At 40.3% G+C, this 27,821-nt stretch overlaps 1 protein-coding gene across 1 annotated transcript in view; it reads right to left on the bottom strand.

Annotated features, from left to right (window-relative positions):
- Positions 1-923: 923 nt before the first annotated feature.
- SLC7A11 (solute carrier family 7 member 11) overlaps positions 924-27,821 on the bottom strand; it is a 94,258-nt gene continuing 67,360 nt past the window's right edge. Inside the window, exons 7-12 of the mRNA XM_030876913.2 lie at positions 26,463-26,586; positions 24,477-24,580; positions 23,646-23,742; positions 21,927-22,076; positions 20,509-20,686; positions 924-8,467 (exon numbers count right to left, since the gene is read on the bottom strand). Of these exons, the coding sequence (XP_030732773.1) occupies positions 8,400-8,467; positions 20,509-20,686; positions 21,927-22,076; positions 23,646-23,742; positions 24,477-24,580; positions 26,463-26,586 (721 nt within the window). The 3' untranslated portion in view covers positions 924-8,399. The remainder of the gene's footprint in view (positions 8,468-20,508; positions 20,687-21,926; positions 22,077-23,645; positions 23,743-24,476; positions 24,581-26,462; positions 26,587-27,821) is intronic.

Below are 27,821 nucleotides of genomic sequence, written 5' to 3'. Positions count from 1 at the left end.
TTGTTAGACTACTAGAAAGACATTTAATATTGTGGCAGAGAATATGGAAGTGGTCACTTGTACCTGGAGAAAGAAACGTGGCAGATTATGGAAAGCCCAGTGTGCTGTACAGAAGTATGGATATTACCCACCCAGAAAAAAATATTAATAATTACTAGATGTGAAATCATAGAGGGTTTTTTTAAACATGTACAAATCTCTTTTCTTAAAATAAATTTATTTCACTTACTTATTTTTGGCTGCGTTGGGTCTTCGTTGCTGTGCGCGCTTTCTCTAGTTGCGGCGAGCAGGGGCTGCTCTTCATTGCAGTGCAGGGTCTTCGCATTGTGGTGGCTTCTCTTGTTGTGGAGCACGGGCTCTAGGGTGCGCAGGCTCAGTAGTTGTGGCGCACGGGCTTAGTTGCTCCACAGCATGTGGGATCTTCCCGGACCAGGGCTCGAACCCATGTCCCCTGCATTGGCAGGTGGATTCTTAACCACTGCGCCACCAGGGAAGTCCCCATAGAGGGTTTTTACTATATTTGTGTTTCAGAAAGAACATTCTGGGGAAACATGTGAAGGCTGACTTATAGTGAGACAAGAAACGAGACTTTTGTTAAGAGGTGGGAAATAAGAAGACCGAATTAGGACAGGTGAAAAAAGAAAAGAGAAGTTGCTAGATATTTCAGAGCAGAGGACAGATGGATGTAGGCCATGAGGAAGAAGAATGTCTACAGTGTTTGCTAAATCCGCCACCACTTTCAGTTTTTCGTACAGGAAATCGTTGTGAAGTGGGATACTTCAACAAATTCACATAATGAGTGACAGATAAATCCAATCATTAAAACCAAAGCCTTCAATTTAATGGAATGGACACTGCTAAAAAAAAGAACACAAAACAAACACAAAACAACCAAAAACACAACATGGTTTTTATTAGGTAAACTATCAAATGTTTATTTAACTTCCATGTCAAATGTTTTCTACTAAAAATATGTACAAAAATATATATACAAAGGTTGAAGCAACTAGAAGCATGACAGGTATACGTATACATAAATACAATTGAAATTAAATTCAATGCAACATTGAGTGACGTCATATTGCACCAAAATCTATTCCATACAAAAACACAAGAGTTTCCATCAGATGAAATCACACTTATTTCATAGCATCTTACCACTCACACAAATAGCCTGTAAACACCATCTGGCAGTGTGATGGCTGTACCAGAACCCTCCCTGGAGGGAAATCATTAAGCTGTAGAAAAACCCATTTTATGTCACATATCACATGCTGGTATAGGCATCAGTGCCACGGAACCCTAAGAAACAGCACAGTCCACAGATGAAAGTCCCTTGGCACCATTTATATTTTCATAGTTAATTATCTTAGTACTTCTAAGATGGTTGGAATGTAGATACAGAAAAGAAATGTTGCTCTTTAAGAATTTAGCAATAGAAGATATTGTGCAAAATTTGTATAAAATAGCACAATCCCATTTACTGAGTTGCATTATCACGATGCTAAGATGAAGAGACCCCACCACAGATGAGGACCATGTAGGATGTCAGGCCTCCCTCTCCCTCAGCTGAACTTCTTGTTCCTGTATTTTAGAGCAGCCCCGCAAGCGCACCCGCCCCGACTCACAATGAATGGTCCAAGGTCATGATGAACCCATTCCAGATCCAAGTTAATGGATATAGCTGGTCTATAAATGACAATCTAAGCACAGATCAAAGAGACAGCTGCCAGAACAGCCCTTCAGGATAACCGGACTGCTTTCCCACTGGGTAAATTGATTGCATTGGCACATGTTATTGAAGCTTATCATAGACTGTGAAAAGCACTGAAATACATTCATATATAGTACCTAGTAATATGTTAATGAACATTACAATACATATGGATTTTTCGGCCCCTTGATAGTTGAAAAAGAAATTATTGCTACCAGGTCAAATTTTAGCACAGAGCTCGCTAAACCCATGTTAATAAAGTCAATACAGATATACAGACAATAAAACAACGTGGAAGATTCATCCTGAGATGAATTCTGAGTCAATAACTGAAAACCATGTCTACCAGTACATCACTACCATCTAATCTGCTCTCTGATAAGTAAAAACCAAGCTCTCTGAAACCCAGAGTCAAATCTTTGTCAGAAAATTAGGACAAATTAAGTTCTCGAAGCATTCAGTACAAGAAGCCATTTGTCTTGCCTCTCTGTGACTTGCACTTATTATAAAACTGCAGGTAGTCAACATTTAGCATCAGTGAAACAATTCTATCAATACACGTTTGTTCACCAGTTTGGCGTCAAGAGAAGACACTGCATTACATGGTAATAAGCAATTTTTGCTTGTTTTTTTTTTAAAACACATCTGATGCTTATGTTCGCAAAGTTCCCCAAATGCTGAAAGGTACCCCTGAAAATTCATTACTATTGTGCTGCAATCCATCTACAAAAAGACAGAAATTTGGGGCAAATGTCTGTGTCCACAGTAAGCAAGAGTAAGGTGATATGCCACTCTCTGAACACAGATGGATACTGTCAAAAGATGAACCCTGTTTTCAAGATACTAAGTATCAACAGTTAAGTTCTAGATTTAAAGCAGTAGTAACAACATTCACAAGGAAAAACCAAAAGGAAAAAATTTCTCCAAAAAGAGGATCAAAATAATCCCAGACTTAAAAAAAAGAAAAAAAAAAGAATCCCAGACTACTTAAAATCTTTGCAGGGGTCTTGTGTGCTAACCATAGTTATATGTACTGTTTTTGCTTCCAGAGCAATTTAAAAGTGCCCCGTGGTAGTGTCTGAAGTAATTAGCATACACAGTAGTTTAACGTAGATCATTTCTATTCTGTTATAAGCGTACGCTCATTTGAAATAATCTGTGTTTTACTTCTCCAAAGTATTTTTACTTTATATTCCATTAGTCAGTAAGTGGAAATTTGGAATGAAGGAGAAATGCTAGGGAAAAAAATAATTCAGACATGCTTTAAAATAAGACAGCTCAAACCTCAAACCAGGGAACCACATTGCATCGCCTCCTGGTGCGCTATGAATGTGCTTCAGAGCGTGCACAGAAGAATATTAATCAGTAGGAATAAGTGGGCTCTAACTTCACAATCCTCAGTTCAGTCAGGCCAATCACAACCCAACCGGTTATACAGCTGTAACAACCAAAGGCCTAATCTGTCTTCCCACAAGACGCTGTACAAAGTACTCAAAATACAGTCACTGCTGCAAAAGAGATAACTGTGCATGTCTTTTTTTTTTTTTTTTTCCTCTCCAGTTTTCAACATGGCCTTTAGAGGCTTCCACAAGAGGTAATAAGGATTCGGGAGGCAAGTCTTCTAACCAAGAAATTAATTCATTTGAAAGTCATACTTTTAAAAATAAAATCAGTAGTGTACATGTTGAGGGAAAAAAGTATGCTCACTTTCAAAACAGTGCGTCCATCTGTACGGCCGCTAGACACCTAAATGCTCCACAGTTTCTTGAGAGATTATCTATAAAACTGTTAAGGCACTTATTGATACTATAAAGGTACCCTTGATCCAAGTAGCCAAAATGCACACGTGTAACAGATAACTGTCTGGAGACTGTAACCATCTTCCACTGACATTTTAAAGCCAACGGTAACAGAGAGAAGGGGGCAGGGACACACACAAGGGCATAACCGGAGTGGTAGTTTCAGGCTAAGAATATCAAGTAATTGTATAAAATGAAGACTCACTCCTATCTTGAAAAATATCATGTCAAAAAAATAAAACATACAGGGAACCATGTGATTAACTCGAAGGAAACAGAACCGGTTCAGAAAGATCAAGTTATTATCCTGACGAGACTGTAGGGACGGGCAATTATCTCACAACATACGGAAAACTGGTGAACTTTCTGTGAGACCATGATGTATGCCTCTGTGAATTTGTTATCAGACCTAAAAATAGACCAAGCATTTATTTTTAGACTCCAACTGATTTGAAAAATGCGACAAAAAGAAGGATTAACTCCCAAAACTGGCTATTTAAATATCTTTTTAAGTACAGTACTAATAATACCTAGAGGTTACACTTTTAGGTATTATATATATTGAGATAAATTAAAAATACCGTTTATGGGAAAATTAACCTAAAATACATTTATAGGTAATAATTCTTTTACCTATATATATAAATAATGTAAACAGAAGCTGCTAAGATGACTCTATCTACTCTAATTTATATCCACCATGAGCTTCTTGTCAGTCACACAACGCCATGCTTTAATTCCTGACTTCGAATGGTTACGGAAAATGTAGCTCTGTAAACATTATCAGCACCAACATACAGCATATCACGTAGGGTGAAATGAAACAAGGTTTTATTTAACTAAAGTCAAATTTCTTGACTCCTCTGCATTCAAATTTCAAATCTCTCTCTATTTCTTTCCAAACTAAGAAAAAGAGATACAATTAAAATCCCATTCATTGTTCTTCTATCATTCAGAATTGACACATAAAATATGTCCAAAGTGAAACTCTCTCCTTATATACCACATATAATATGTACTATGAGAAAGCCACTTAGTTATATAGAGATATTTCAATTAACTCACAACTTTACTACTTAAAAATATATCCTACAAATACCCCACGCTTATTTCTAATAGATAAAGTAATGGGAGTACTTTGACCTTTCTCACAGGGACAGATGCAGATTTTTTTAGGGCCAGAAGTATATATAATTTTGCTAACGTTCAAGAAACGTAATACAAAATTCCTAATGAAAAATTAGGTACAGGACCTAGGAAAGGGCATGTCTAAGTAAGGGGCACTGAAGCTTACATTTCATTAGCTTTTAGGGGATTCACAAGGGCATAATCAAAGTCCCTGTGTACAGCAGACAGTTAATTTTTAATATTTCTCTGATTATATTGCATAATAAGTTAGATCAAAATGTCGTTCCCTCCAATCACATACTAACTTTCATTTCCTGCTACTCTGACCTTTAGTTTTCTATCTTTTCATAACCCACTCCTCAATTATAAGAAATCAGCTATAGGTCAAAGATGCTCCCTTTCTCAGTTAGCATTACATTCATCTCAAATAGAGATAATAAGTTTCCTGAAGACTGATTCAGTTCAACATAGAATTCTATTGAGTTATGTAATTATACTCATGTTAACCATCTGATGATATATCAAATAGCAACTGGGGAAACAACTGTACCAGACACATAAAACAATGTAGAAACTTGTTTCAACTTGCATATCTTAGTGTTAGAGAAACTGCCGTGAACTGGAAATGTAATTTAATAATCTGTCCTATTTTTGTGCCAGCAGAGGCAGGGGAGATACGGTATAAGCACGTATGCAAACGTGTGCATACACACATCTAACGTTTATGTTTGGCGCTGGAGTCAGCCATCTTTTCTAGGGCAAATCTTTAATCTCCTAAAGAAAGATAAGAAGAGGGTCTACTCCTAGCTGACCAAGACACCAGTTGTAATAGTCAGTTTTCTTCATTCAATCTTAGAAAAATCTCAGAAAACTAGTCTACTATTTCTTAAAAGGGGTCAAAAACGTTTACTGAAATATTCATAATTATTAAGGAGAATCACTCCATTTCTCCTAGCAAATTGTTTTAGCTTTGGAGGTCTTTACTAGATCTACTAAATTCATATTTAAATACTTGAGAATCTATGCACCAAAAGAGCGGAACATTTGAAAATAGTGTATCAGCCGTCGTAAACTATATTGGCTACTTTTACTTTTTTGTGTTACAATAAACTGATAAAATGTATTTAAACATTTGAATATGCACACTGGTACAAATGTATCACATCTAACAGTTCGATATATGAGAAAAATATATATGAGAAAAAATTTTCCTAAATATATGAGAAAAAATTACTTAGCATAAAAATATATACATATAAAAGTGTGTAAGAGAGTTTTCAAGCTAGAATCTGCTTGACATAATACCATTCCAAATAAATGTTACGACTATTGAATGATTACAGAAGCCCTGTATCTTGTCATGATGTATCCTAAGGATAAGTAGAAATACAACTTAATCTTCATCGCTTTAAAAAAAAATTACTGGGCTTCCCTGGTGGCGCAGTGGTTGAGAGTCTGCCTGCCGACGCAGGGGACACGGGTTCGCGCCCCGGTCCGGGAAGATCCCACATGCCGTGGAGCGGCTGGGCCCGTAAGCCACGGCCGCTGAGCCTGCGCGTCCGGAGCCTGTGCTCCGCAACGGGAGAGGCCGCAACAGTGAGAGGCCCACGTACCGCAAAAAAAAAAAAAAAAATTACTGACTGACTTTCTATCAGGTTAAAATGGTATTACAATGGCATTAGCAATTTAACAATGCAAAAATAATTTTTTAAAATGATGAAAATAATAATGAATATGTAATCCAGTTAGCTTGTATAATGACATATTTAAAGAGAAATTAGAACTAAAACTAAAATAACTAAAATCAGGAGACCTATCTCCCACTTTTGATATAAGCACATTACCTCAGGAATTAATCAGTAACTATACAAACTTCTCCATGAGACTTTACCATTTTTTTTTTTTCATTAGAGGAAAAAAACGATTCCAGGAGAGTTCGCTGGTTTAGATTACATGGGCCTAGACTGTAAACAAGAATATAAAGCAAATCTGTTTTCACCAATAGCAACAATTTAGTGGGGACAGATGTAGACAAATGGATATAAGCTGTACAGACTACAGATCAAATTCTGAAAATCCATAGTAAGAGAAAAAGGAAGGAATTTTTATAAATTCACTTAAAGACCCAAACACTACGTTTGGCTGACAAAATTTCAATCTCAGATAGATATTAAATTGAAATTTAATTGAATGAAATTTAATTAACTGAATTAAATTTTGAAATTGAAATTAACGAATTGAAAATTAATTAATTGAAATTGCCTCAAATTATCATCATTTCTACTTTGATCAACTGTCTATGAACTCTATATATTTGCTCTTAATGATTTGAATCAGTGTAATTCTTCCAAAAATTCTTCTTTTCAAATGGACAAAAATTACAGAATGAAAAAATTCTGGCCATGACTATTTACTCTGAGACTTAAGTAAATAATGGTTAACAAATTTCATCATTATATTATTCTTATTTGAAAATTCCACAGTATTTTCTAAACCCAGCATAGTAAATACCTGTCTGAATATATACATTTCATGTACAGTTTCTTTCAGTGAATTTATCAGTTATCTCTTTTACTTTGTCTGGAAATTACTGATAAAGCCTAGAGAGAGAAATGGAAACATTCTTAGAAACATCAGTTGTAAATCTTATTTAGCAGTGACATTTCTTCCTTAATTTTTATGTAAATATATGTCTTTTCCTAATTGATCTGGACAGTTTTGTCCAAAGAGATATTTTAACAATATAAAATGTATAAAGAAAACGTAAAACTGTCAAAATTCATCACCATGTAAAAACAGCTATGAGATTTTTTAAAAATGTTCAGAAACACTAACAATGTATGTAGAACTATAGAGTTGGGCATAGTATTTTGGGCATTTTCTTTCTTGGTGATTTCCGTCTCCTGTTGATATCGTAACTTGAAGATTTAAAAATGCACATATTTAGATGTATTTATCAAAGAGTAAATTATTAGTGAAACACATGATCATGCTTAAGAGGATTTAATACCAAACTGACTTTTGTTTTGCTCTAAGACAGGCGTTACATCCTTTCCTGATCAATTAGGCTGCCATGAAAACAAATGGCACGTAACTACGGAGCTTCCTGATAATGAGTGAAAAAAATCCTAACATAATAAATTCTCAAGCATTTTTTTTACTTAAACATAATTCCTGGATTTGCCTCATAAACAATAGCCCCTAGAAACTCTTCTTTAATGTATTCATCACAATTAGGCATACCCCTAAGCTTTTTTTCTTTTTCAAAATGCTCTGGGTATAATCCATTAAAACATGTATGATATCTAAGTTGATATCTGTGGGAAGCAATGCAATGCCAATGTAAAATAAATTTCTTTCTTTCCTCTGTCCATAATGATGACATACACTTTTTTGTTTTCCCCAGAAGAGTCGAAAACAATTTTCACAGTACAGTTATCTATAGTATATAAAAATTGTTTTTACAAAACCCATATTAAAGAAAACATCTCAGTTTTCAGTCTGAAGGTTCTTAGCCATAAGATATGTTATAGAGAAAGACCACTAAAGTAATTTCCATTCTGTAGTCGTTTTTCCTAACCTCAACAGGTAGGTATCAGGGACTCAATGATCATGTGAACTTATGGTATAATTGCATATCAGCGTTCTATAACCACATGGAGTAATAACTAAATTTCTTAGAAGGTCCATTTTTTGTTTCAGCCCTTTGGGCAGAAACAAAGCCAAGGATGAATTGCCAAGACTTCAAATGCATTAATTTATAATTTATGACAATCTTCTTCTGGTACGACTTCCAGTATTATCTGTAATGTTCTGGTTGTAATGTCTACAGAGAAATAAAGAAGAGAAATTTAAAATGCACAGAAATCAGAAATGCATAAAAACAGCAAAATGCAAATTATTGGGGATTGAATATTGAAAACTCACAACCGCCTATCTCATAGAGCACTTTCAAGAATTACTTATTTCATTAGAATCCTATCATGCTCAATTAATTTATTAGTCACCTCTGTAACTTCCCATGATGGCGTCTCAGCAAGAATACATTAATACTGGGGCTTCCCTGGTGGTGCAGTGGTTAAGAATCCGCCTGCTAATGCAGGGGACACGCGTTCGAGCCCTGGTCCGAGAAGATCCCACATGCTGCGAAGCAACTAAGCCTGTGTGCCACAACTACTGAGCCTGCCCTCTAGAGCCCACGAGCCACAGCTACTGAGCCCACGCACTGCAACTACTAAAGCCTGCGTGCCTAGAGCCCGCGCTCTGCAACAAGAGAAGCCACAGCAATGAGAAGCCCGCGCACCGCAACGAAGAGCAGCCCCCGCTCACCACAGCTAGAGAAAGCCTGCATGCAACAACGAAGACTCAATGCAGCCAAAAATAAAAATAAAAAAATAAAATTTATTAAAAAAAATACATTAGTATTTTGCGTTCAAATAAGGACTTTTATTCCCGAACCAGGAGGCTGAAAATATTTTGAGACAATAGGACCAAGATATAAATAAATGTTCAAAAATATACTTCATATCGAGTCTAAATTGGTTTGTTGTTTTTGCACCTATGAGAGTACATCCAACTCCTCAGCAAAATCAGAAGAATCAGAATATAATTTCCAGTCTCAAACTTGCAGTGTATTATTGAGCAAAACATTTTATCTCCTAGGGCCTCATTTGCCTCCTCTATAGAATGGGGGGGACTTGGGAGTGATGTCAGCAAGACGGAGGGCCGGGAGGTCCCCCACCCCCCAAAACAAGCAAACAGAAAAGAAAACCAAGAACAATAAACAGTTACAGATGGAAGAAAACAGCTCAGGGAAAGCTCTAGACAACAAAGAAGCAGCAGCAAAAAACCTGGCAGAGCTCAAAAATCAAGGATGGCCACGGACAAAAGCAAAGGAAGCATTTTGTCCCCATCACTCCATCCCCCAGTCGGGAGCTGCTGGGCACCAGGAGGAATCCTCTCAGGAAGGTCGCCGCATGGGGAGAAGGAGAGCAGAAGGACCACAGCAAGCCTCGCCCACTGTGGATGTCTGCAGCTTTGGGTACAAGAGTCTCTCAGTCTTCAGTGACGCTGACCCTAGCTGGTGGAGCAGCCTGTAGTACCCCCCTCTTCTGGATCTACTCCCAGAGGCTGGAGGTGTTGCTGAGGTGAGACCTGCCCTCAGGGGTCCCAGTTGTTGCTGTGCCCGCCTCTCACACATTGGGCACCACAGCACATCTCCATAGAGGACACCAGAGCTGCCATTGCTCTTTGCCCACCCCAGCCCCAGGTTGGGGCCTTGCTCCACCATTACCAAGGCAATCTCCCTGACCTGAGCCGTGCCTCCTGGGTCCCAAGTCGTGCTTTGGCTGCCCGAATTCGCTGTTGCCCTGTGCCTCACCCCCCTGCCCCAGCCCAGGTCAAGACTTTGAAGTGTCATTGCTGAGATGAGTTCTTACTGCCTCCCAGGTCCCAGGTCCTGGCTCTGACTCATCATTGCTAAGGGCAATGCCACTATCCTGAGTCCCACCCCCATGGCAGGTCTGGTCAAGCCTGAGACCCTCCATTGCTGGGACTGGGCTGCCTCTACCCTGAGTTCCGCCTCCATCCCAGCTTGAGGTTCTTGAGCCATCTTTGCCAGCGGTGCTACCACTGCCCTGAGCCCCGCCCCTCAGATTTCAGGTCAGGACTCTGACCCACGGAGGCTGGGACCAGGCTACCACCGCCCTGAACTTCACCCCCCATCCCAGCTTGCGGCTCTGAACTGTCATTGCCAAGGGCTTGCTGCCACTACCCTGTGCCCAGTTCCCTGAGTCCCAACACACAGCTTTAACAACTACCGGAGTCGTACTATTGCTATCCTGTGAGCGCTCCCAGCGGGCGGTGGGAGGGGTGGGGGCAGAGGTCAGACTTTGACCTACCATTCCCAGGCTGGGCTACCACTGCACTCTGCCTTTTCTGCCCAAGCCACCACCGCACCTTGTCATCCCAGGGCCCCCGTCGCTGCCATATTCCCTTTCACCAGCACAAGTCACAGTAGTGAGCCCTTGAGACCCCAGTACCAGTTCCATAGGATATCTGCACATGTCCATGCCCTAGACACCTGTGTCACAGCCACAGCAAGTGTGCCTGTGCTCCAGGACCCTGGCACTGTGGTAGTTCCATGAGTGCCTGATCCCCGGACCTCAGTTCCAATGCTGCTCTGAGGACTCTGGGTGTCAGCACATCAGACCAGGCACCAGGAGGGGTGTCCTCACACAGAGGCTCCTTCCAAGAGCAAAAAAGTAGAGGAGCGCAGGAAGATGTCAGCAGCCTTAGCCTCTGAAGATACCAATAGCCCTACCTGCCACCTATAGGTCCTCTGCAGCTTTAGCCATATAAGAACCCCACAGTCTGGCCAATTTCAGCCTCAACCAGTGGAGTGGCACAGAGACTACATCGCTGTGCCTTCTCGGGAACCAAAGACACTGCATCCCAGTCAGCAGGTGCTCTAACAGCCACCTCCAGGTGAAAGTCTTTCCCTACTGAAGCCAGTCTGAAAAGACTGGAGGAGGTGACATCATTCTCAAATGCACAGATATCAACACAAACCCATCAGAAACATGAAAAAGCAAGGAAACATGACCTCACCAAAGGAATGCAATACCACTCCATTACCTGCCCCTAAGGAAATAAAGATCTGTGACTGATCTGAGAAAGAATTCAACATAATGATTGGAAGGAAGCTGAGTGATATGTGAGAGAACACAGACAGATCAATGAACTCTGGGATAGTATATGAACAAAATGAGAAATTCAACAAAGAAATAGGACCCGTTAAAAAAAAATCAGAAAATTTGGAGAAGAATACAATGAATGAAATGAAAAATGTAATCGCTTTGACGAGTAGGCTCAATCAGGCACAAGAAAGAATCCTGGAGCTTCAAGACAGACCTCTTGATATTTTCCACTCAGAGGAGAATAAAGAAATTAGAATAAAAAAGAAGAAAGCCTGCATGAACTGTGAAACATGATCAAAAGAAAAATTATCCATATTATAGGAGTCCCAGAAGGAGAAGAGAAGGAGAAAGAGACATAAAACTTATTTAAAAATATAATGACTGAAAACTTTCAAATCTGGGGAGAGATACAGCCATCAAGGTACAAGAAGCTCAAAGATCTCCAAACCGATTCAACCCAAAGAGGTCTTCACTGAGACATTCACTTCACTGAGACATTATAGTCAAGCTCTCAAAAATCAAAGACAAAAAGGGAATCTTGAAAGCAGCAAGACATAAAAGAATCATCACATATGAGGGAATCTTGATGAGGCTATCGGCAAACGTCTCAGCAGAAATCTTACAGACCAGGAGAGAATGGGATGATATATTCAAAACGCTCAGAGGAAAAAAACTACCACCAAGAATACTTCACCCAGAAAAGCTGTCATATGGAAATGAAGGAGAGAGAAAGACTTTCCCAGGTCGACAACAGCTAAAGGAATTTGTAGTCGTTAGACCTGCCCTGCAAGAAATGCTAAAAGGAGTTCTTTAAGCTGAAACCAAAATATGCTAATCAGTAGCATGAAAAGATATGAAAGTATGAAGAAGAGGGAACACTTCCAAACTCATTTTATGAGGCCAGCATTACCCTGATACTAAGTCCAGACAAAGACACTCTAAGAAAAGAATATTACTGACCAATATCCCTGATGAATACAGATGCAAAAATTCTCAACAAAATTTTAGCCACCCAAATTCAACAACACGTTAAACGGATCACTCACCATGATCAAGTGGGTTTTATCTCTGGAACGCAAGGATGCATTCAACATAGTACTAAGCCAGAGCAATTAGGCAGAAAAATAAGTAAAATGTATCCATATCAAAAAGGAAGGGCTTCCCTGGTGGCGCAGTGGTTGAGAGTCTGCCTGCCGATGCAGGGGACACGGGTTCGCGCCCCGGTCTGGGAAGATCCCACATGCCGCGGAGCGGCTGGGCCCGTGAGCCATGGCTGCTGAGCCTGCGCGTCCGGAGCCTGTGCTCCGCAACGGGAGAGGCCACAGCAGGGAGAGGCCTGCGTACCGCAAAAAAAGAAAAAAAAAAAGGAAGAAGTAAAATGATCTCTGTTCACAGATGACATGATCTTATATAGAAAATCCCAAAGACCCCTAAAAAACTGTTAGAAATAATAAAAAAAATTCAGTAAAATTGCAGGATACAAAATTGACACACAGAAATCAGTTGTATTACTATATATTAACAATGAATTATCTGAAAAAGAAATTAGAAAGCAATCTCATTGACAATAGCATCAAACAAATTAAAATACCTAGGAATAAATTTAACCAAGGAGGTGAAAGACCCGTATACTAAAAGCGATAAGACTTTAAGGAAAGAAACTGAAGAAGACACAAACAATGGAAAGATACCCCATGTTCCTAGACTGAAAGAAGTAATATTGTGAAAATGTTCATATGACCCAAAGTGATCTACAGATTCAATGCAATGCTGATCACAATTCCACTGACATTTTTCACAGAAATAGAAACAAACTATTCTAAAATTTATTTAGAGCCACAAAGTAATCCTAAGAGAGAAGGACAGAGCTGGAGGTACTGTAATACCTGATTTCAAGCTATATTATAAAGTTATAGCAATCAAAACATTATGGGGACTTCCCTGGTGGTCCAGTGGTAAAGAATCGACCTTACGATGCAGGGGACGTGGGTTCGATCTCTGGTCAGGGAACTAAGATCCCACATGCAGTGGGGCAACTAAGCCCACACACCCCCAACTACTGAGCTCGCGCGCCTCAAGGAGAGAGCCCGAGTGCTGCAAACTACAGAGCCCACGTGCCCTGGAGTCTGCACACCACAACTAGAGAAGAGAAAACCTGTACGCCACAACTAGAGAGAAGCCTGTGCATAACAATGAAGAGACTGCGTGCCGCAACTAAGACCCAATGCAGCCAAAAATAAATAAATAAATCTTAAAAAAAAACCAGTATGGTATTATCATAAAAACAGGCATACAGATCATTGGAACAGAATGGAGAGCACACAGAGGTAAACTCCCACATATATGGTCAACTAATTTTTGACAAGGGTGCCAAGAACACACCATAGAGAAAGGACAGTTTCCTCCATAAATGGTATTTGGGACAACTAGATATCCATATGCAAAAGAATGAAACTGGACCCCTACCTCATGCCAATCACAAAAATTAACTTGAAACGGATCAAAGATTTAAATGCAAGATCTGAAACTATAAAACTCCTAGAAGAAAACATAGGGGAAAAGATCCTTGATATTGGTCTAGGCAATGATTTCTTGGATAAGCCACCAGAAGCACAGGCAACAAAAAACTAAAATAAATAAGTGTAATTGCATTAAACTAAGGAGCTTCTGCATAGCAAAGGTAACAATCAATAAAATGAAAAGACAACCTACAGAATGGGAGAAAACATTTGCAAACTATACATCTGATAAGGGACTACTCTCCAAAATATAAAAAGAACTCACAACTCGATAGCAAAAAAGAAAATAATCCAATTTAAAAATTGGCAAAGGACCTGAATAGATATTTTTCCAAAGAAGGTATACAACTGGCCAAGAGGTATTATGCAAAGGTGTTCAACATCACTAATCATCATGGAAATGAAAATCAAAATCACAATATCACCTTCACCTTAGCAAAAGGATGGCTTTTATCAAAAAGACAAGAGATAACAAATGGTGAGGATGTAGAGGAAAAGGAACCCTTATACACTGTTAACGGGAATGTAAATCAGTATAGCCAGTGTGCAAAACAGTATGGCGGTTCCTGAAAAAATTGAAAATTGAACTATGGTAGGTATGATCCAGCAATTCTGCTCCTCGGTATGTACTCAAAGGAATTCAAATCAGTATCTCAAAGGGATGTCTGTACACCCATGTTCACTGCAGCATTATTCACAGTAGCCAAGATAAAGAAATAACTTAAGTGTCCATCAACAGATGAATGGATAAAGAAGATGTGGTATATATATCACAACTGGAATATTATTCAGCCATGAGAAAAAAGGAAATCTTGCATTTGCAACAACATGGGTGGACTTGTAAGACATATGCTAAGTGACATAAGTTAGACAGATAAAGACAATACTGTATGATGTCACTTATATGTGGAATCTTAAAAAACTGAACTTGTGAAAGCAGAGAGTGCTTACCATGGGCTGGAGGGGTGGGGAAATTAAAGAGATGTTGTTTAAGGGTACAAACGTACAACTAGTAAATATATAAGTTCTGGAGATTATTGTCAACAATACTGTATTATAAAAGTTGTCAAGAGACTATAACTTAACTGTTCTCAACAACAACAGATGATAAAAGATGTTTACCATGATAAAGACATTGTCAAGGTGCTAGCTAATGCTACTGTGTTTTATCTAATGCAATATATAAATATATCAAAATCAACACTTCCTACACCTTAAACTTCCACGATGTTATAGGTCCGTTTTTTCTTAATTTAAAAATTAATTAATAAATAAAGAAGAATGAGGGTCTTGGACTAGATCAGTGGTTCTCAAGGTATAATCCCCAGGCCAGCAACATTAGAATCATCTGAGATATCAGAAATACAACTTTGAAGCCTCATCCTAGACCTACTGAATCAGAAACTGAAGGTAGGGCCCATAAATCTGTGATTCTGATAGACACTAAAGTGCAGGGGTCACTGGGCTAGCTGATTTCTACAGTCATTTTTATCTCGACAGTCTTAGAACCCTGTGACTCCACCTTCCTGAGATATTAGCTCTTGTCCACCTCTTATCTCTGTAATTGGTCTCCACAAAACCTCTTCGAACTGTTACTGGTCCTGAAGCCCCTGGTGCCTATTGTCTTGATGGTTTTCAGAGCCACATCATCTCTCATCCAGACAGGCCATCTTTCTCCTCTTCTATGACTTGTCACCTGTAAGAGTCCCTTCCCAGCAATATTTAATGCCACTAAAAAAGGCACGTTTTTTCATCCTTTATTTTCTAACAGTGTTCCCAAGTTGTTTTCCTCAGCACACTGATTTTTATAATATACATTCACTACAAAGGGTCCAGCGTCATTCTTGCAAATGATAAACTCTATGTAAACGTTCCTCGAATGAATTCTATTCTGTCACAGCCCGCTCTTGACATTGAGATGTACATGGAGCACAAGGGAGTGCTCAAGAGCAACTGAAGTTCATGTTTACAGAAAAGGGAAATGATAGAATTATCCTAGAAAAATAGACTGTGGAAAAGTAGATATCAGTCAATAGTAAGGGCGATGTGGCTTTTGTGGGCAGAGATGGAGCTAGGACTAACTGATAGCTTTAAATAACAAGAATTCTGCCACGGTCAAATGCAAAGCGGTGGGGTTAAGGTGACATGCTCTGCAGCCCTTCCTCTCCGGAGAAGTCCTGCAGTCGCTACTCGAACTAGTCTCCATAACGACGGCCGTTCTTGAGTGTGTGCGCATGCGCACGCGTGTGTGTGACTATTTATGCAGTTGTCTACGGAGATTTTTTTTTTTTTAATGCAGCATCTACTCCTCCATGTCCCAAATGAAAGCCTTTTCCAAAAGTGTGCCTCTGTAATTCTGCAGCCCTCAGCTTTCTTAGACATCTTACTGACCCATGTCACAACACTGCATGGGTTCCAGACAGAGGGAGAACAACTTAAGAGATCCTGTTGCTCCGCTCGTGTGGCATTCTCCTTCCTGAAAGCTCCATTTGGATCTCCTATTCAGTAGCACTTTTGGGGCCAAAGAACCTCTCTCCTCGTTCTACACACCCAGTAATACCTCCACGCTCAGTCAGCCCTGTTGACGGTCCCTCGTGTGGCTTTCTTATGCCCTCTCTTGGGATCTCGAGATTTAAATAATTTTCAGCATGATGGAGGTTTGAGCAGAGTGACTGATTTGGGCTCTGAGTGGCTTTTGGAGTCCTACCAACTTTTCCCACCAGGTCATCTACAGCCATGGGGGTCACAGAGCAGTGCTAAGTGGACCCAAGTAAGCCTCTGAGGAAGCTTCCTGCTTGCCCCCAAAAGCTGCAGAGCATGTGGTCTCCAACTACATCCCTACCCATATAGGGCCTTTGGCTTTGGGAATAATCAGCCCCCTGACAATATTTCTTTAAATAAAGTCGAGCCATTGAGTCTGCATTTGGTGTTTTTAGTTATGTAAGCTATAAGACCAAATAGCAATGGAAATATTTTTAGCTTTGTCTTCCATGTTCAGTCGTTGTTTTGGAAATCCATTGAAACAACTACTGCCCTTGCAAAATCTGATTTATCCAATCATACCTGGTACAAGCGTGGGAACTACAGCCAAAATGGAATAAGCCTATGCAACATTAGCACAAAACCAAGCTTCCCCAGAAATCATAACCACAGTGTCTACGTTTTTCTTTTTTTTTTTTTTTTTGGAAAAGCCTTCAAAACCTTTTCACGTGCATGGCCCCATTTGACCCCTACAGTGAAGATGGTTTGGTAAGAAGTGCAGGCAAGCTTAACTCGTGTAAAACATCGCACCTCAGTCTTCGTGAAGAGTCTGTCAAATGCCTGCGGCAGCTTCCAGGGGAGCATCATAAACAAACTGATCACGACATACTGTATGCAGAACATGCTTTTAGAATTCTGGTTTTGCAAAATCTGTCCACGATGGACAACAGGCATTCTGTGGTGCTGCCCAGTATGATTCTTTATCACTAAAGATTTTGTTTAAATACAGCTGTCCTCCCCAAGTCGCCCGGAGCCAGAGGGACCAACTTCCAGTCACCCCACGCACTCCCAGCTGTGATGGGGTTGGACGGATAAACAGAGGCGGCCGAGGAAAACGGCTGCGGGGAGCCCTGGCTGGGGTTTGCCGGCTCCAGCATCCCCATGAATTAGAGTATGTCAGTGGGGTATCTGTCCCCTCTTCCTTGGGTGAGAAGCTTGTCTTTCTATAAATAAATCGATCCAGATGAATTAAGCACTCCATCACAGATGGGGGAAAAAAGCTCTCTGCACATCCGAGTATTCCCTTAAGAGCACATTTTCTTTTCATCCCAGGAATGCTATCAAATGAAGCGTGGTTCAATGCTGGCATCCTGTGGCCAGAGAAATTCATCAAGTCTCTGAAACTCTCAGCTTCTCGGGTTCTGAACGTCCTCTGGCTATCTCAACTCAGCAGCCTGTCTCCGTTTTCTGAACGCTGTTCGGTGATCCTGTGTTTTGTTAAGGGATGCCCCCCTGGTAAGATGTATTTTGATAAACTATCATTTCACAGGGATGATCTGTTCAGGTATACTCGGGTGAAAATAAGTGATCAGACCAAGGCTAAAGAATGTTCCCCAGCAGAACAATTTGGTGTTAACTCTACACACTGCTCCAAGCAGAGGCTCTCTGGCTCCAAGTTTACACTGAGTTTCTCCCTGACAACAAGGAGGCAATTGGGAGAAGAGGCGAGGTGATGGCTCAGGACTCTGCTGTGTTGTGTGTCCGTGTGTGAGTGTTTTGTTTTGGCCAAAGGCTAGGAAAATACTTGCTACGGCCGCGATAAATATTATGAATTTTCTTTATTTTACTTTAAGAATGCTGCCTAAGTGGAAAATCAAACAAAATTACAGAGGATTGTTGCTTTTCGCAAACTCACTCAAAAGGCAGCTATAAAGATAAAGGGTTACAATGATCGCAGCGTCAAGGCAGAATTGCCACGCTCCCTGGTAAGACTCAATGGCGTTGTTGAGAACCAAATAACCATCATGGGGCTGCGACTTGCTGCTACTTTCACGAATGGCTAACGCTAGATTTAGAGTCCTTGGAGATGTTCAAAACGCCACTGGAGACAGAAAAATAACAGAAAACTTCACAACTACATGAGCATGGAAAAACATCAAAGAAGGAGCAGGCATGAAAACCAGTAGTTGATACGTACCGGCAAAGAAATGGAAGAAAATAGGCACATGTTAGCAGAAGGAAAGCATTTTTAGAGTTGGCTGACTGCAAACAGGAAGGACAAAATGCCTACTAAGTGCGCAAGCACAGGAATTTGTTCTTTCATCATGGTCTCTCACACTGCAGTCCAACTCTAGGGCTGCCCACTCTTTCTTCCTAAATTCTCATGGTTTTCCATGCATTCAGGGGTTTTAATTGTCTCTAGCCAGGATCTGAGATGGACACAGACCCCCCCCCCCAGCAGTGGTGAGTACTAATCTACCCTGAACATTGGTAACGAGCAATCCTAATGGTACACACTGTTTAACAAGACTTGGATTTGTTTTTCAGCAAAGGCTCTCTATGTATTGCCTACAACAGATAAAACGTAACTAAAAATACTCTACCGAAAACCAGTGTGATCTAACAAGACACAGAGATTAAATACCCTGCTAGGCAATCTGTGTGCCTGTGTAAACCTTGAAGAACCAACTTTTATAGTAACACTTCCTCTGGGAATAATGTTGCCAGCTAGGAAACAAAATGCAGGTATAAATAATAGTATAAGGTCTAAAGATATCAAACACCAATTAAAAGCTAATAGAGAATACTAGCAGAAGTCTATTTTACACTTGATCTTAGCCAAAAGGCCGAGAAGCGATGCAGATGTCTATGTTAAATGACCAGCTTCTAAATGAGTTTGTGCAGCACACTAGAGATGGAATATGTACACAGAGTTGTTCGTTTTTTATTTTTAGTAACACTGACATTATTTATTAATAATTTTACCAGAAACCTCCCTGAACTTTTCACTGGGCTTTAAAAAATTAATGATGGTAAAGTAAGTAAATTAAAAGGAATGAAAAGAAAAAAAGTGGACCTCACCAGCAAGAACCTATCTGCTCCTCTGGATAAAGTTCTCCCTCTCTCTCTTCCCACAGGTACCCAATCTAAAAAGAGCATGAATTTGAAGTCCAGCATACTTGGGTTCAAATCCCAGCTCAACGGTTTAAAATCTATACACTTAAACTCTCCATCTCCCTGCACCCTGGTTTTCCCATCTGGGTATAGAAATCAACCAGTTCACACGTGGATCTTGTGGAAGATTGAATGAGATGATGATGTGAGGAAAAGAGCTTCACTGGCAGAGCCCCTGACAGAGGGTGAGGCTTTTGACAGAGGCTGTTCCTAAGCACCCTTCCTACCTACTGATTTTTTTTTTTTTTTTTTTTTTTTTGGCGGTACGCGGGCCTCTCACGGTTGCGGCCTCTCCCGCTGTGGAGCACAGGCTCTGGACGCGCAGGCTCAGCGGCCATGGCTCACGGGCCCAGCCGCTCCGCGGCATGTGGGATCCTCCCGGACCGGGGCACGAACCCGTGTCCCCTGCATCGGCAGGCGGACTCTCAACCACTGCGCCACCAGGAAGCCCGGAACACGGAGTCTTAACCACTGGACCACCGGGGAAGGCCCCTCATGAGCATTCTTGCTGTTCTTATGACCCTCCATGATTCACCAATAGGGTGGTGTTATAATAATGATATTTAAGCCCTTTGCAGGCTCTACCTAACTCCCCACCAAATCTCATATCACTCATTCAGTAGTATGTTATCATACAGAATCAATAAACTACGTTCAACCCAGGATAGAAACAATTAAGTTAGTAAGGGATTCGGAAGAACAATTAGGTCGTTTACAGAACTGCTGATAAAATTCTATCTAAAAATTTGTTCTCCTAGGAAGTGATTAAAGCAACTGGAACTCAATATCCTGAAAGGATTCAGCGGCTCTACCCTCAACATCCTTCCTGCCTTTTCTTCTACCCGTTCTCATTAGAATACGGTAATGTATTCAAACTAGCAATTTCCCCACTTACATTTTCACACTTTAATGCATGCATGTTATATAGGTACACATAGATGGGTTTTCTACAACACAGTCTCTCAAAAGGTCCCGAAACTGCTTAAAAGTCTTACCTGACATTCTTCTGAACCACCTGGGTTTCTTGTCCCATATAATAAAGAGATAGTAGGCAGGGACCCCGGTCAGAGTGATGATGAAGCCAATCCCTGTACTAACTGGGTCTGAATAAAGGGAAAGGGCGACCATGAAGAGACACGTGAAGGAAAACAAAGCCGGGATGAACAGCGGCACCTGGAACACAGCACAGAAGAAAATCACTTCAAGGGTGGTTCAAGAGACAGAAGGTGGATTCAAGATGAGCACATCAGTCATGTGATCAGGTGATACACCTTGATCACGTGACCAAGTGACAGGCTCCATCCTACCACACCTTCGTACCGAAGTCTCTTGCATGGGGCACAGAGACTATATTAAACACACTCCTTTAAATTAAAAAAAAACACAAAAAACTTTGGGTAGAACAAAATCTAAGGATAAATAAGTGTGTTTCATTAGAGATGTTCTGTTTGAACTATTTTACTAGTTAAGCACTATGTTTTACGAGTTATGTTTTTGATTGTAAAAGATTGGTTCTCTGATAATTATGATTAGAATCCACTTTCATGTAGAGCCAGGAGCACGGGCTGCTTGTTACATGTTAAAGCCTTTCAGTGCATATCGATCTTCTGTTGGAGATTCACAATAAGAACTGACAGGGATAAAACAGGCCAACTCCTATTCAACCACTAATAAAGATGTTGCCGGCATTAGGCAATGAATATAATTAGAAACAAATTCTGACAACATGATGGACAACATGATCGGTGTTATTTCTTAAAAGCAAATACATAGTAACGACAAATTAGTCCGTGAACTTTCAAGGCTAGAGGCATATGCGCCAGCCCTCCCAAAAGGAAACACTTAGCTATGGTAAATGGACATTCTATTAAGGGGTATATTCACACATCTTCACTTTCCCTATGTATTTCACATTTCTACTCCTTCTGGAGTGTACAACGCAGAAAAGGGGCAATAAAACAAGTCATAACATTTAAGAACTCTTAAAATGCCTTTTTGTAAAGCAGCGTCCTTTTTAAAGTTTGAATTAGTGATGATTTCATACATATGGGCCTCACTCTGAGTATGGTTGTCCACAACTATTCAGCATAAAAAAAAAGAAGCAGTCCATATTTTGAACATATCAGGTCATTAGACACATTCATGAAAAATCAATATAACAAACATTGTATATTAATATCCCCACTTTTCAACCATGTGACCTACAAAGTTCGGTACATCACAAACGAGCCGATGAACTATTTTTTCAAAGTAAAATAAATCCCATATGAAGGCATGACCTGCAAGGGTTAAACATTTTATTCCAGAGGATTCTGCCCCTCTGCCCAAGCTCTTCATCATCAGCTTATGACAAAGGGAGGACCAGGCATTAGGAGGAAGATTTATGTAAACCCATCAAGATTGCGGAGGTTACCTTGAAAGGACGATGCATATCTGGGCGTTTGTATCGAAGATAAATCAGCCCGGCAACCGCCAGCCCAATAAAAAGCCATCTGGCAAAACTGAGGAAATTCAAAAGACTGTAGAGGTCCCCAGAGAAGAGCATTACCATCGTCAAAGGGTGCTGGGGGGGTGGGGAGGGAGAGAAAAACCAGGCACAGTGAGTTAAAAGAGAACACACGTGATAACAAGCAATATCATCACTGCACGTTATTATTATCTTTTCCAAACGATTCTTTCTACTGATAAACGACCATTGCGCTTAACACCTATAGTCAACTAACCTCCTAGCTATAGATCCAGCTTTTCTACTCTCTCTTTACACACACACATGGATGCATTATTTTTAGCTGTTTTTCATTTGAGTTAAGAGCACGTGCTTTCAAAGAGCAAAACACAGGACACTCCATGACTCAAAATTTAAAGACCCAGAGACTGAGATGGTCGGTAAATAACTAACGATAAAAGTCAAAAGCGCATCCAATACACACATTTGCAGAAAGCTCTGCGAATGGTGTCTGATGAGCCCCTGGCTATGCATACACAGGAAAGACAGCCACCTCTAGAGACTGTGTCCTCTCCTGAGTGCAGAACGTTGACCTTTCCCTCCTCCACACTTCCTCTCCCTGGGTGCTTGCCACACGTGACCCTCAAGACCGCAGAAAAGAATGGAGCGCAGAGTTCAGCATAGCAAGTCTCTACAGCTGCACAGACCAAGGACAGCATGACTGATAACGCAGGCTTACAATGAAAGCCCTCTTCACCAATAATATATTCTGTTCCCACAAAATAATACATTCTGTTCCCACAAGTGAAGTACATTTCCAGAATCCACAGAGTACCCCACCCGCCCACCGGCCTTCACAAAGAAATTTCAAGGAAACATTTTGAAACAAATGAAACCCATGGGGGGTGGAGATGGGGGCACAAAAGTGTTCAGTGCATTCTGTGGTGCGCCTGACAGCAGGAGATTGGGAACAATTGTTACCGGGAAACATTTCTGGGAAATGTTTTTGGGTTTTGGAAACGTTATTGGGAAAAAATAGTAGGTAAAAAGGAATATAACATTGCCAATGGGGATCTGAGGACTCCGACACCTTACACAGTCTTTCATATCCCGTGTTTCACAAATACTTTTCTCTGCATAAAGGATCGTACAGCTCAAATGTAAGTTTTGGTGCTTTTATTTCTCCCATTTAGGGTGGCTCTCAAAATTCTCACTTTCAAGCACAGAATCCCTGCACTGTCTAGGATTCTGTCCACTTTTTCTATAACTTTGTATGCATTTCATGATAAGGGGCCTCTGATGAGACATCTGGGCGTTTGGGGACTGTAACTTTTAGCTCCACTTTCAATAAGTAGAATCGGGACTTATTCCTCGACCTCCTTTTCTGCGAGGCTCTCTGTCGGTGACAGGAGCCCAGGCAATCATTTCCCTTTGATCTCACAGATTTCTACAAAGATGAAAAAGAAGGGACGTGTTATTGCTCCAAAGCATCAAATATGCATCAGATATACTGGATGAAGGGAAGCGATGGAAAATATTCTGCCTCTGCAAATCCACCAGGATACACATAGAGCCACTTTAGCGATGACTGAGAACAGAAAGCACGAGCTGAAGTCAAGTTTGGAATCCTCTTTGCTAAGCTGTTCTTTGAGGTTACATCTAGAGACACATGTTACTATGCATTACCAAAACAATAACAGCTGGCAGAGGAGTGTGCTTGCGGATGTGAATCATGGAGAGAATTTCCGGAAGGTGACCCTCCCGAGATGCAACATAGAATAACCTGACAGGAGAAAAATGCATAATTAATCATCTCCAAGGGAAAAAATCCAGAAATCGAAGAGAAAACTTGCATCTTCTTCATACCAAATGGTTTGACATTTCTTAGGTGATTACTTCGAATTTTATAAAATCTGCCAAAATGTTACGTTCCTTTGAGGAGAAACGGTAGCAACATCTGACTCAGCATAACTCACCCCACATATAATAGCTGGTGGTGAATTTCGTTCTAGATTTCTAATACTGCTCGTGTGTTATCAATCCAGTCCAACTCAACACACACACACACACACACACACACCATTCACATTTATCTGATTGGCTTTTCATCAAATTAAAACAAAAGGGACTTCTGCATCAAACAAAAGGGATACAGATGGTGGTATGGTGATGTCTGGTGTCTCTTACTTTACTTTTTTGCTTGTCACCTTTAGAGAAACAAAAGATTTTATTGCCAGAAATAAAATGTTGTTGTTAAACTCTGTAGACATAACGTTAAAACAACAACAAAAAAACCCTTCATCCCTGGCTTCAGAGTAGGCTATGAGTAGACAAACAGTGCCCTCTAATGGACAGAATAGAACACGCTGTTGATACTTGGAGAAAGATTTCAATCTTGCGTTTCCCTTTAAAAACAGCAGGTTTAGAGGCACTATTTCTTTTCTTTTTAAAGTTATCCTTATCACATCCCATCTCAGACACAGAAATGCATTTCTAGAAATGCTTGAACTCACTCACCTGGAGACAGCAAACACACCACCATTCATGGAACCAAAGCAGGAGAGGGCAACAAAGATTGGAACTGCTACTGAGAAATTTCCCAGGAGCCGCTCAGAAAAAGTCTAGTGAAAAAAAGAAGGAAGCAAATTAATGCTCTGGCAGAAAGTGGAATAAAATGAAACAATTTAGGCCAAACTCGCTCTATGACTTTCTGTTTACCTGGTGATCTGTGTGTGTTTTATAATCCTTGTTTTGGGTTAGGGTCAGACTAACCTCTTAGAATAATAATCAAAGGCAGGTACCATGTCCCTGCTTGTTGCAGAATTATGGGCAATAGTCTAAACAAGCACCTTCCCTCTACTTCCAAAGAGCGATGATCCATTGATCAAATCTTTATCAACTATGATATCTATTGTCTCTGACTCTGGTAAATTAAAAAAACTCAGTACAGAAGTTCTCCTTTTAGAGACAGAAATCCTTCTGTAGAATACCTTCTTTCTCATCTGGAAAGCCACATTTTTATAGCGAAGTACAAAGGTACACTGAGAAGTGTTGCAGATACCTGTTTCATATACCAATCCCACTGTTATGACTTAAAAGCGTGGCAAAAAATAATTGAGGACTTAATCATGTATATTATGGATATGAACAGTTCTGAACATCTTTTGCCCAGAATAATCACATCAGCTGAATCTCTGTTTATGAAGTCCATCCCGCCCTCTCAGTTATCTGCCAATTCCTTCTGTAGTTTCCTATTAAAAGGCTAGAACACCAACACAAGTCCAAGGAAACCAAGCTACAGAAAATATAAAAGTTAAACAAAACTTCTGACCTTTCCTTTTGTTGCATGGCATGTGCAACATTGCAAATTTTCATGAAGGATGTATTTTCCAAAAAAAAAAAAAAATGTGGGATTCTTTACTTGTCCTTGATACAGCCGGTGCTATGTAATTAATGGACCACATTACGCTCAAAGACTTAAGTGCTGCCCTTTGTCTAGTAAGATGAGATGACGACCTGACATCAGGAAGCTCTTGCATTTGGTTGTCTGGTAGAAGTTACAGCAGTGGACAGAGTCTTTTTTAATACAGTGAACTCGTACATAGGTTCACATGAAATGAGATAATTTGTTCCCTGTGGATGTTTCTGATATGACCTAATAGTGACTATTTTAAAAGGAACTGACATCTAGTGATGGGAAGTTCTTTTTTTTTTCACCCTTCATTGTTACAAGGTCATGAATGAGTGCCCTCTTACTAGCTAAGTTTTTATACCAAAAAGTCTGTGTCACAGAATAGCAGTCCCATAACATGACCTTTGAAAGCAAAAGATGCCCCTGAAGTCAAATAAATTTTGGAAAATGCTGTAAAATTATGAGTATCCGCATCTCAGGGAGTTAAAATGCACATTAGCTTCTCTAATATTCTGAGAAGTACTATAGCAATGACATCTGTTTAACTTTGAATAACTCAGCATTTCCTCAAATTAATAATATCCTAGAACTTGTATTCAAAATGATATATATATACCAGGAAAAAAATGTTATGTGGTCCATTTGGAAATTCTAAAGTGGTACTTTGGGAAAAAGATTTTAAGTTAGCATTTGAAAAGCGTCTAAACAGGGAGGAGTACAGAATCAATTGCCATTTGCATACCCCAAAATGCATTCATTTAAACTCAGTAACTGCCCACCTGTCTTTAAAGACATGTTGGAAGAATCATGACTTCTATTCAACATGTATGTCTGGAAATATGTTTTCAAGCAGGCATATGTGGAAATGTTTTACATGAAATTAACAGTACAGAGAAATCGTATAGGAGTGTAGCTGTATCAGTTAAATGGACTATGCTAAGGTATGTTCTAAATTTTTAAAATATTCATTATCATTCAGTTAAAAAAGAATTACTGGATTTCAAAACACTTTCTGCTGGAGGGAACTACTATAAAATTGCATCATTTCATTAACCTAAATTCAAACTGGCATTTTCCCAACTTAGACTTACCACTGCCACGGCCTCTGAAAGCAACAGCTCCTCGGCACTGATGGTCGTAAAGTAGGCCACATTTGTTAGCACGTAGCCAATGGTGACGACGGCCATGGATATACATATCGCAAGGGGGATGGTTCTGAAATGCACAAAGGAATCACTGATCAGTCATCTTTTGTTAGTCATTTCTCTGCAAGCAAAGAAGATAACAGGCTCATTCAAACAGAACAACATGGTATATGGCTAACTACAGGCTCTGTTGGGTGTGTCTAAACATTTCATCAGGGTGAAGTACCACATATTCCTTTGTAATTTAATAAAGTCCATCGGGGAGGTACATTTGTCTTGTCTACTGCTCTACCCCAGAACATGTGGGTCTGTCCGATCCTTGTGCTCCATAAATCCTACGGCAGGGTTTCACACACTTGAGCACGTATCACCCGGAAGGCTTGTTAAAACAGAGACTGATTGCTGAGCCCACCTCAGGAGTTTCTGATTCAGGCGGATTTGCATCTTTCGCAAGTTCCTGGGTAATTCTGATGCTGCTGGCCGGGGGACCACGCTTTGAGATCCACTGTCCTATATATATGCCTTTCAAATCCTGATTCACTTGCCTTGACACCTTTCTAATACTAGTTTCTCAAAAGATCTTTCGCGTTCAGTGTCTTCCCCTTCAGTAATTCCCCTTGCCATCAAATACGTGTACACTTTTGGAAGCATGCCAGCAACATATATCTACCTTTCTAAATGACAGTAATAATAATTTTGTACATAACACAAAAAGCCCAGAAGTGTTCCCCATAACGCCTTTGCACTGCCCTGCTGTGAGTTCAAAGGGAGCTCAAGATCATGAGTATCTATTAAAGCAAGAGCACAGATAATCCCACGAAGTTAGAGGTGACGTGCTGTGAAGTACATAGGACCGGACGGTGCTGACACTACGCAGCATCAGGAAGCAGCGGCGCAAACACAACGTTATGTCTTCATTTAACGCACTGGGAAAGCCAGGAAGTTACTGACCCTCATAATTTGACTCCATGTTACCGATACACATTACTTGCTTAACATAATCACCTCTTCAGACTGTTTCCAGTTCAAGCAACTTAAACCTTCGGCTCCCTGCACAAAGGCGGATGGGTTTTGTGGGTTTGTTTTTTTTTTTTAGCCATAGAGCTTATCAGCCTTCATGGAGCCTTAACCCTGCTGGGTACCACTAATGAAGACCTCCCTATAATTTCTTCCAAGATGAAAATACAGGTCCGAACCAGGAACAAAAAAGGCACAGCCTGCCTCACTCCCCAAGCTGGGTGTGTTGAGCACACTAAGTCCCAGCTCATTACGCTGAATTCTCTATCCCCTGTTGAGAACACGCAA

This window comes from Globicephala melas, chromosome 5, assembly GCF_963455315.2.
Source record: "Globicephala melas chromosome 5, mGloMel1.2, whole genome shotgun sequence".
NCBI classification, from domain to species: domain Eukaryota; kingdom Metazoa; phylum Chordata; class Mammalia; order Artiodactyla; family Delphinidae; genus Globicephala; species Globicephala melas.
Note: the sequence above shows the minus strand (reverse complement) of the source record. Positions and strands in the feature narration are given on the sequence as shown.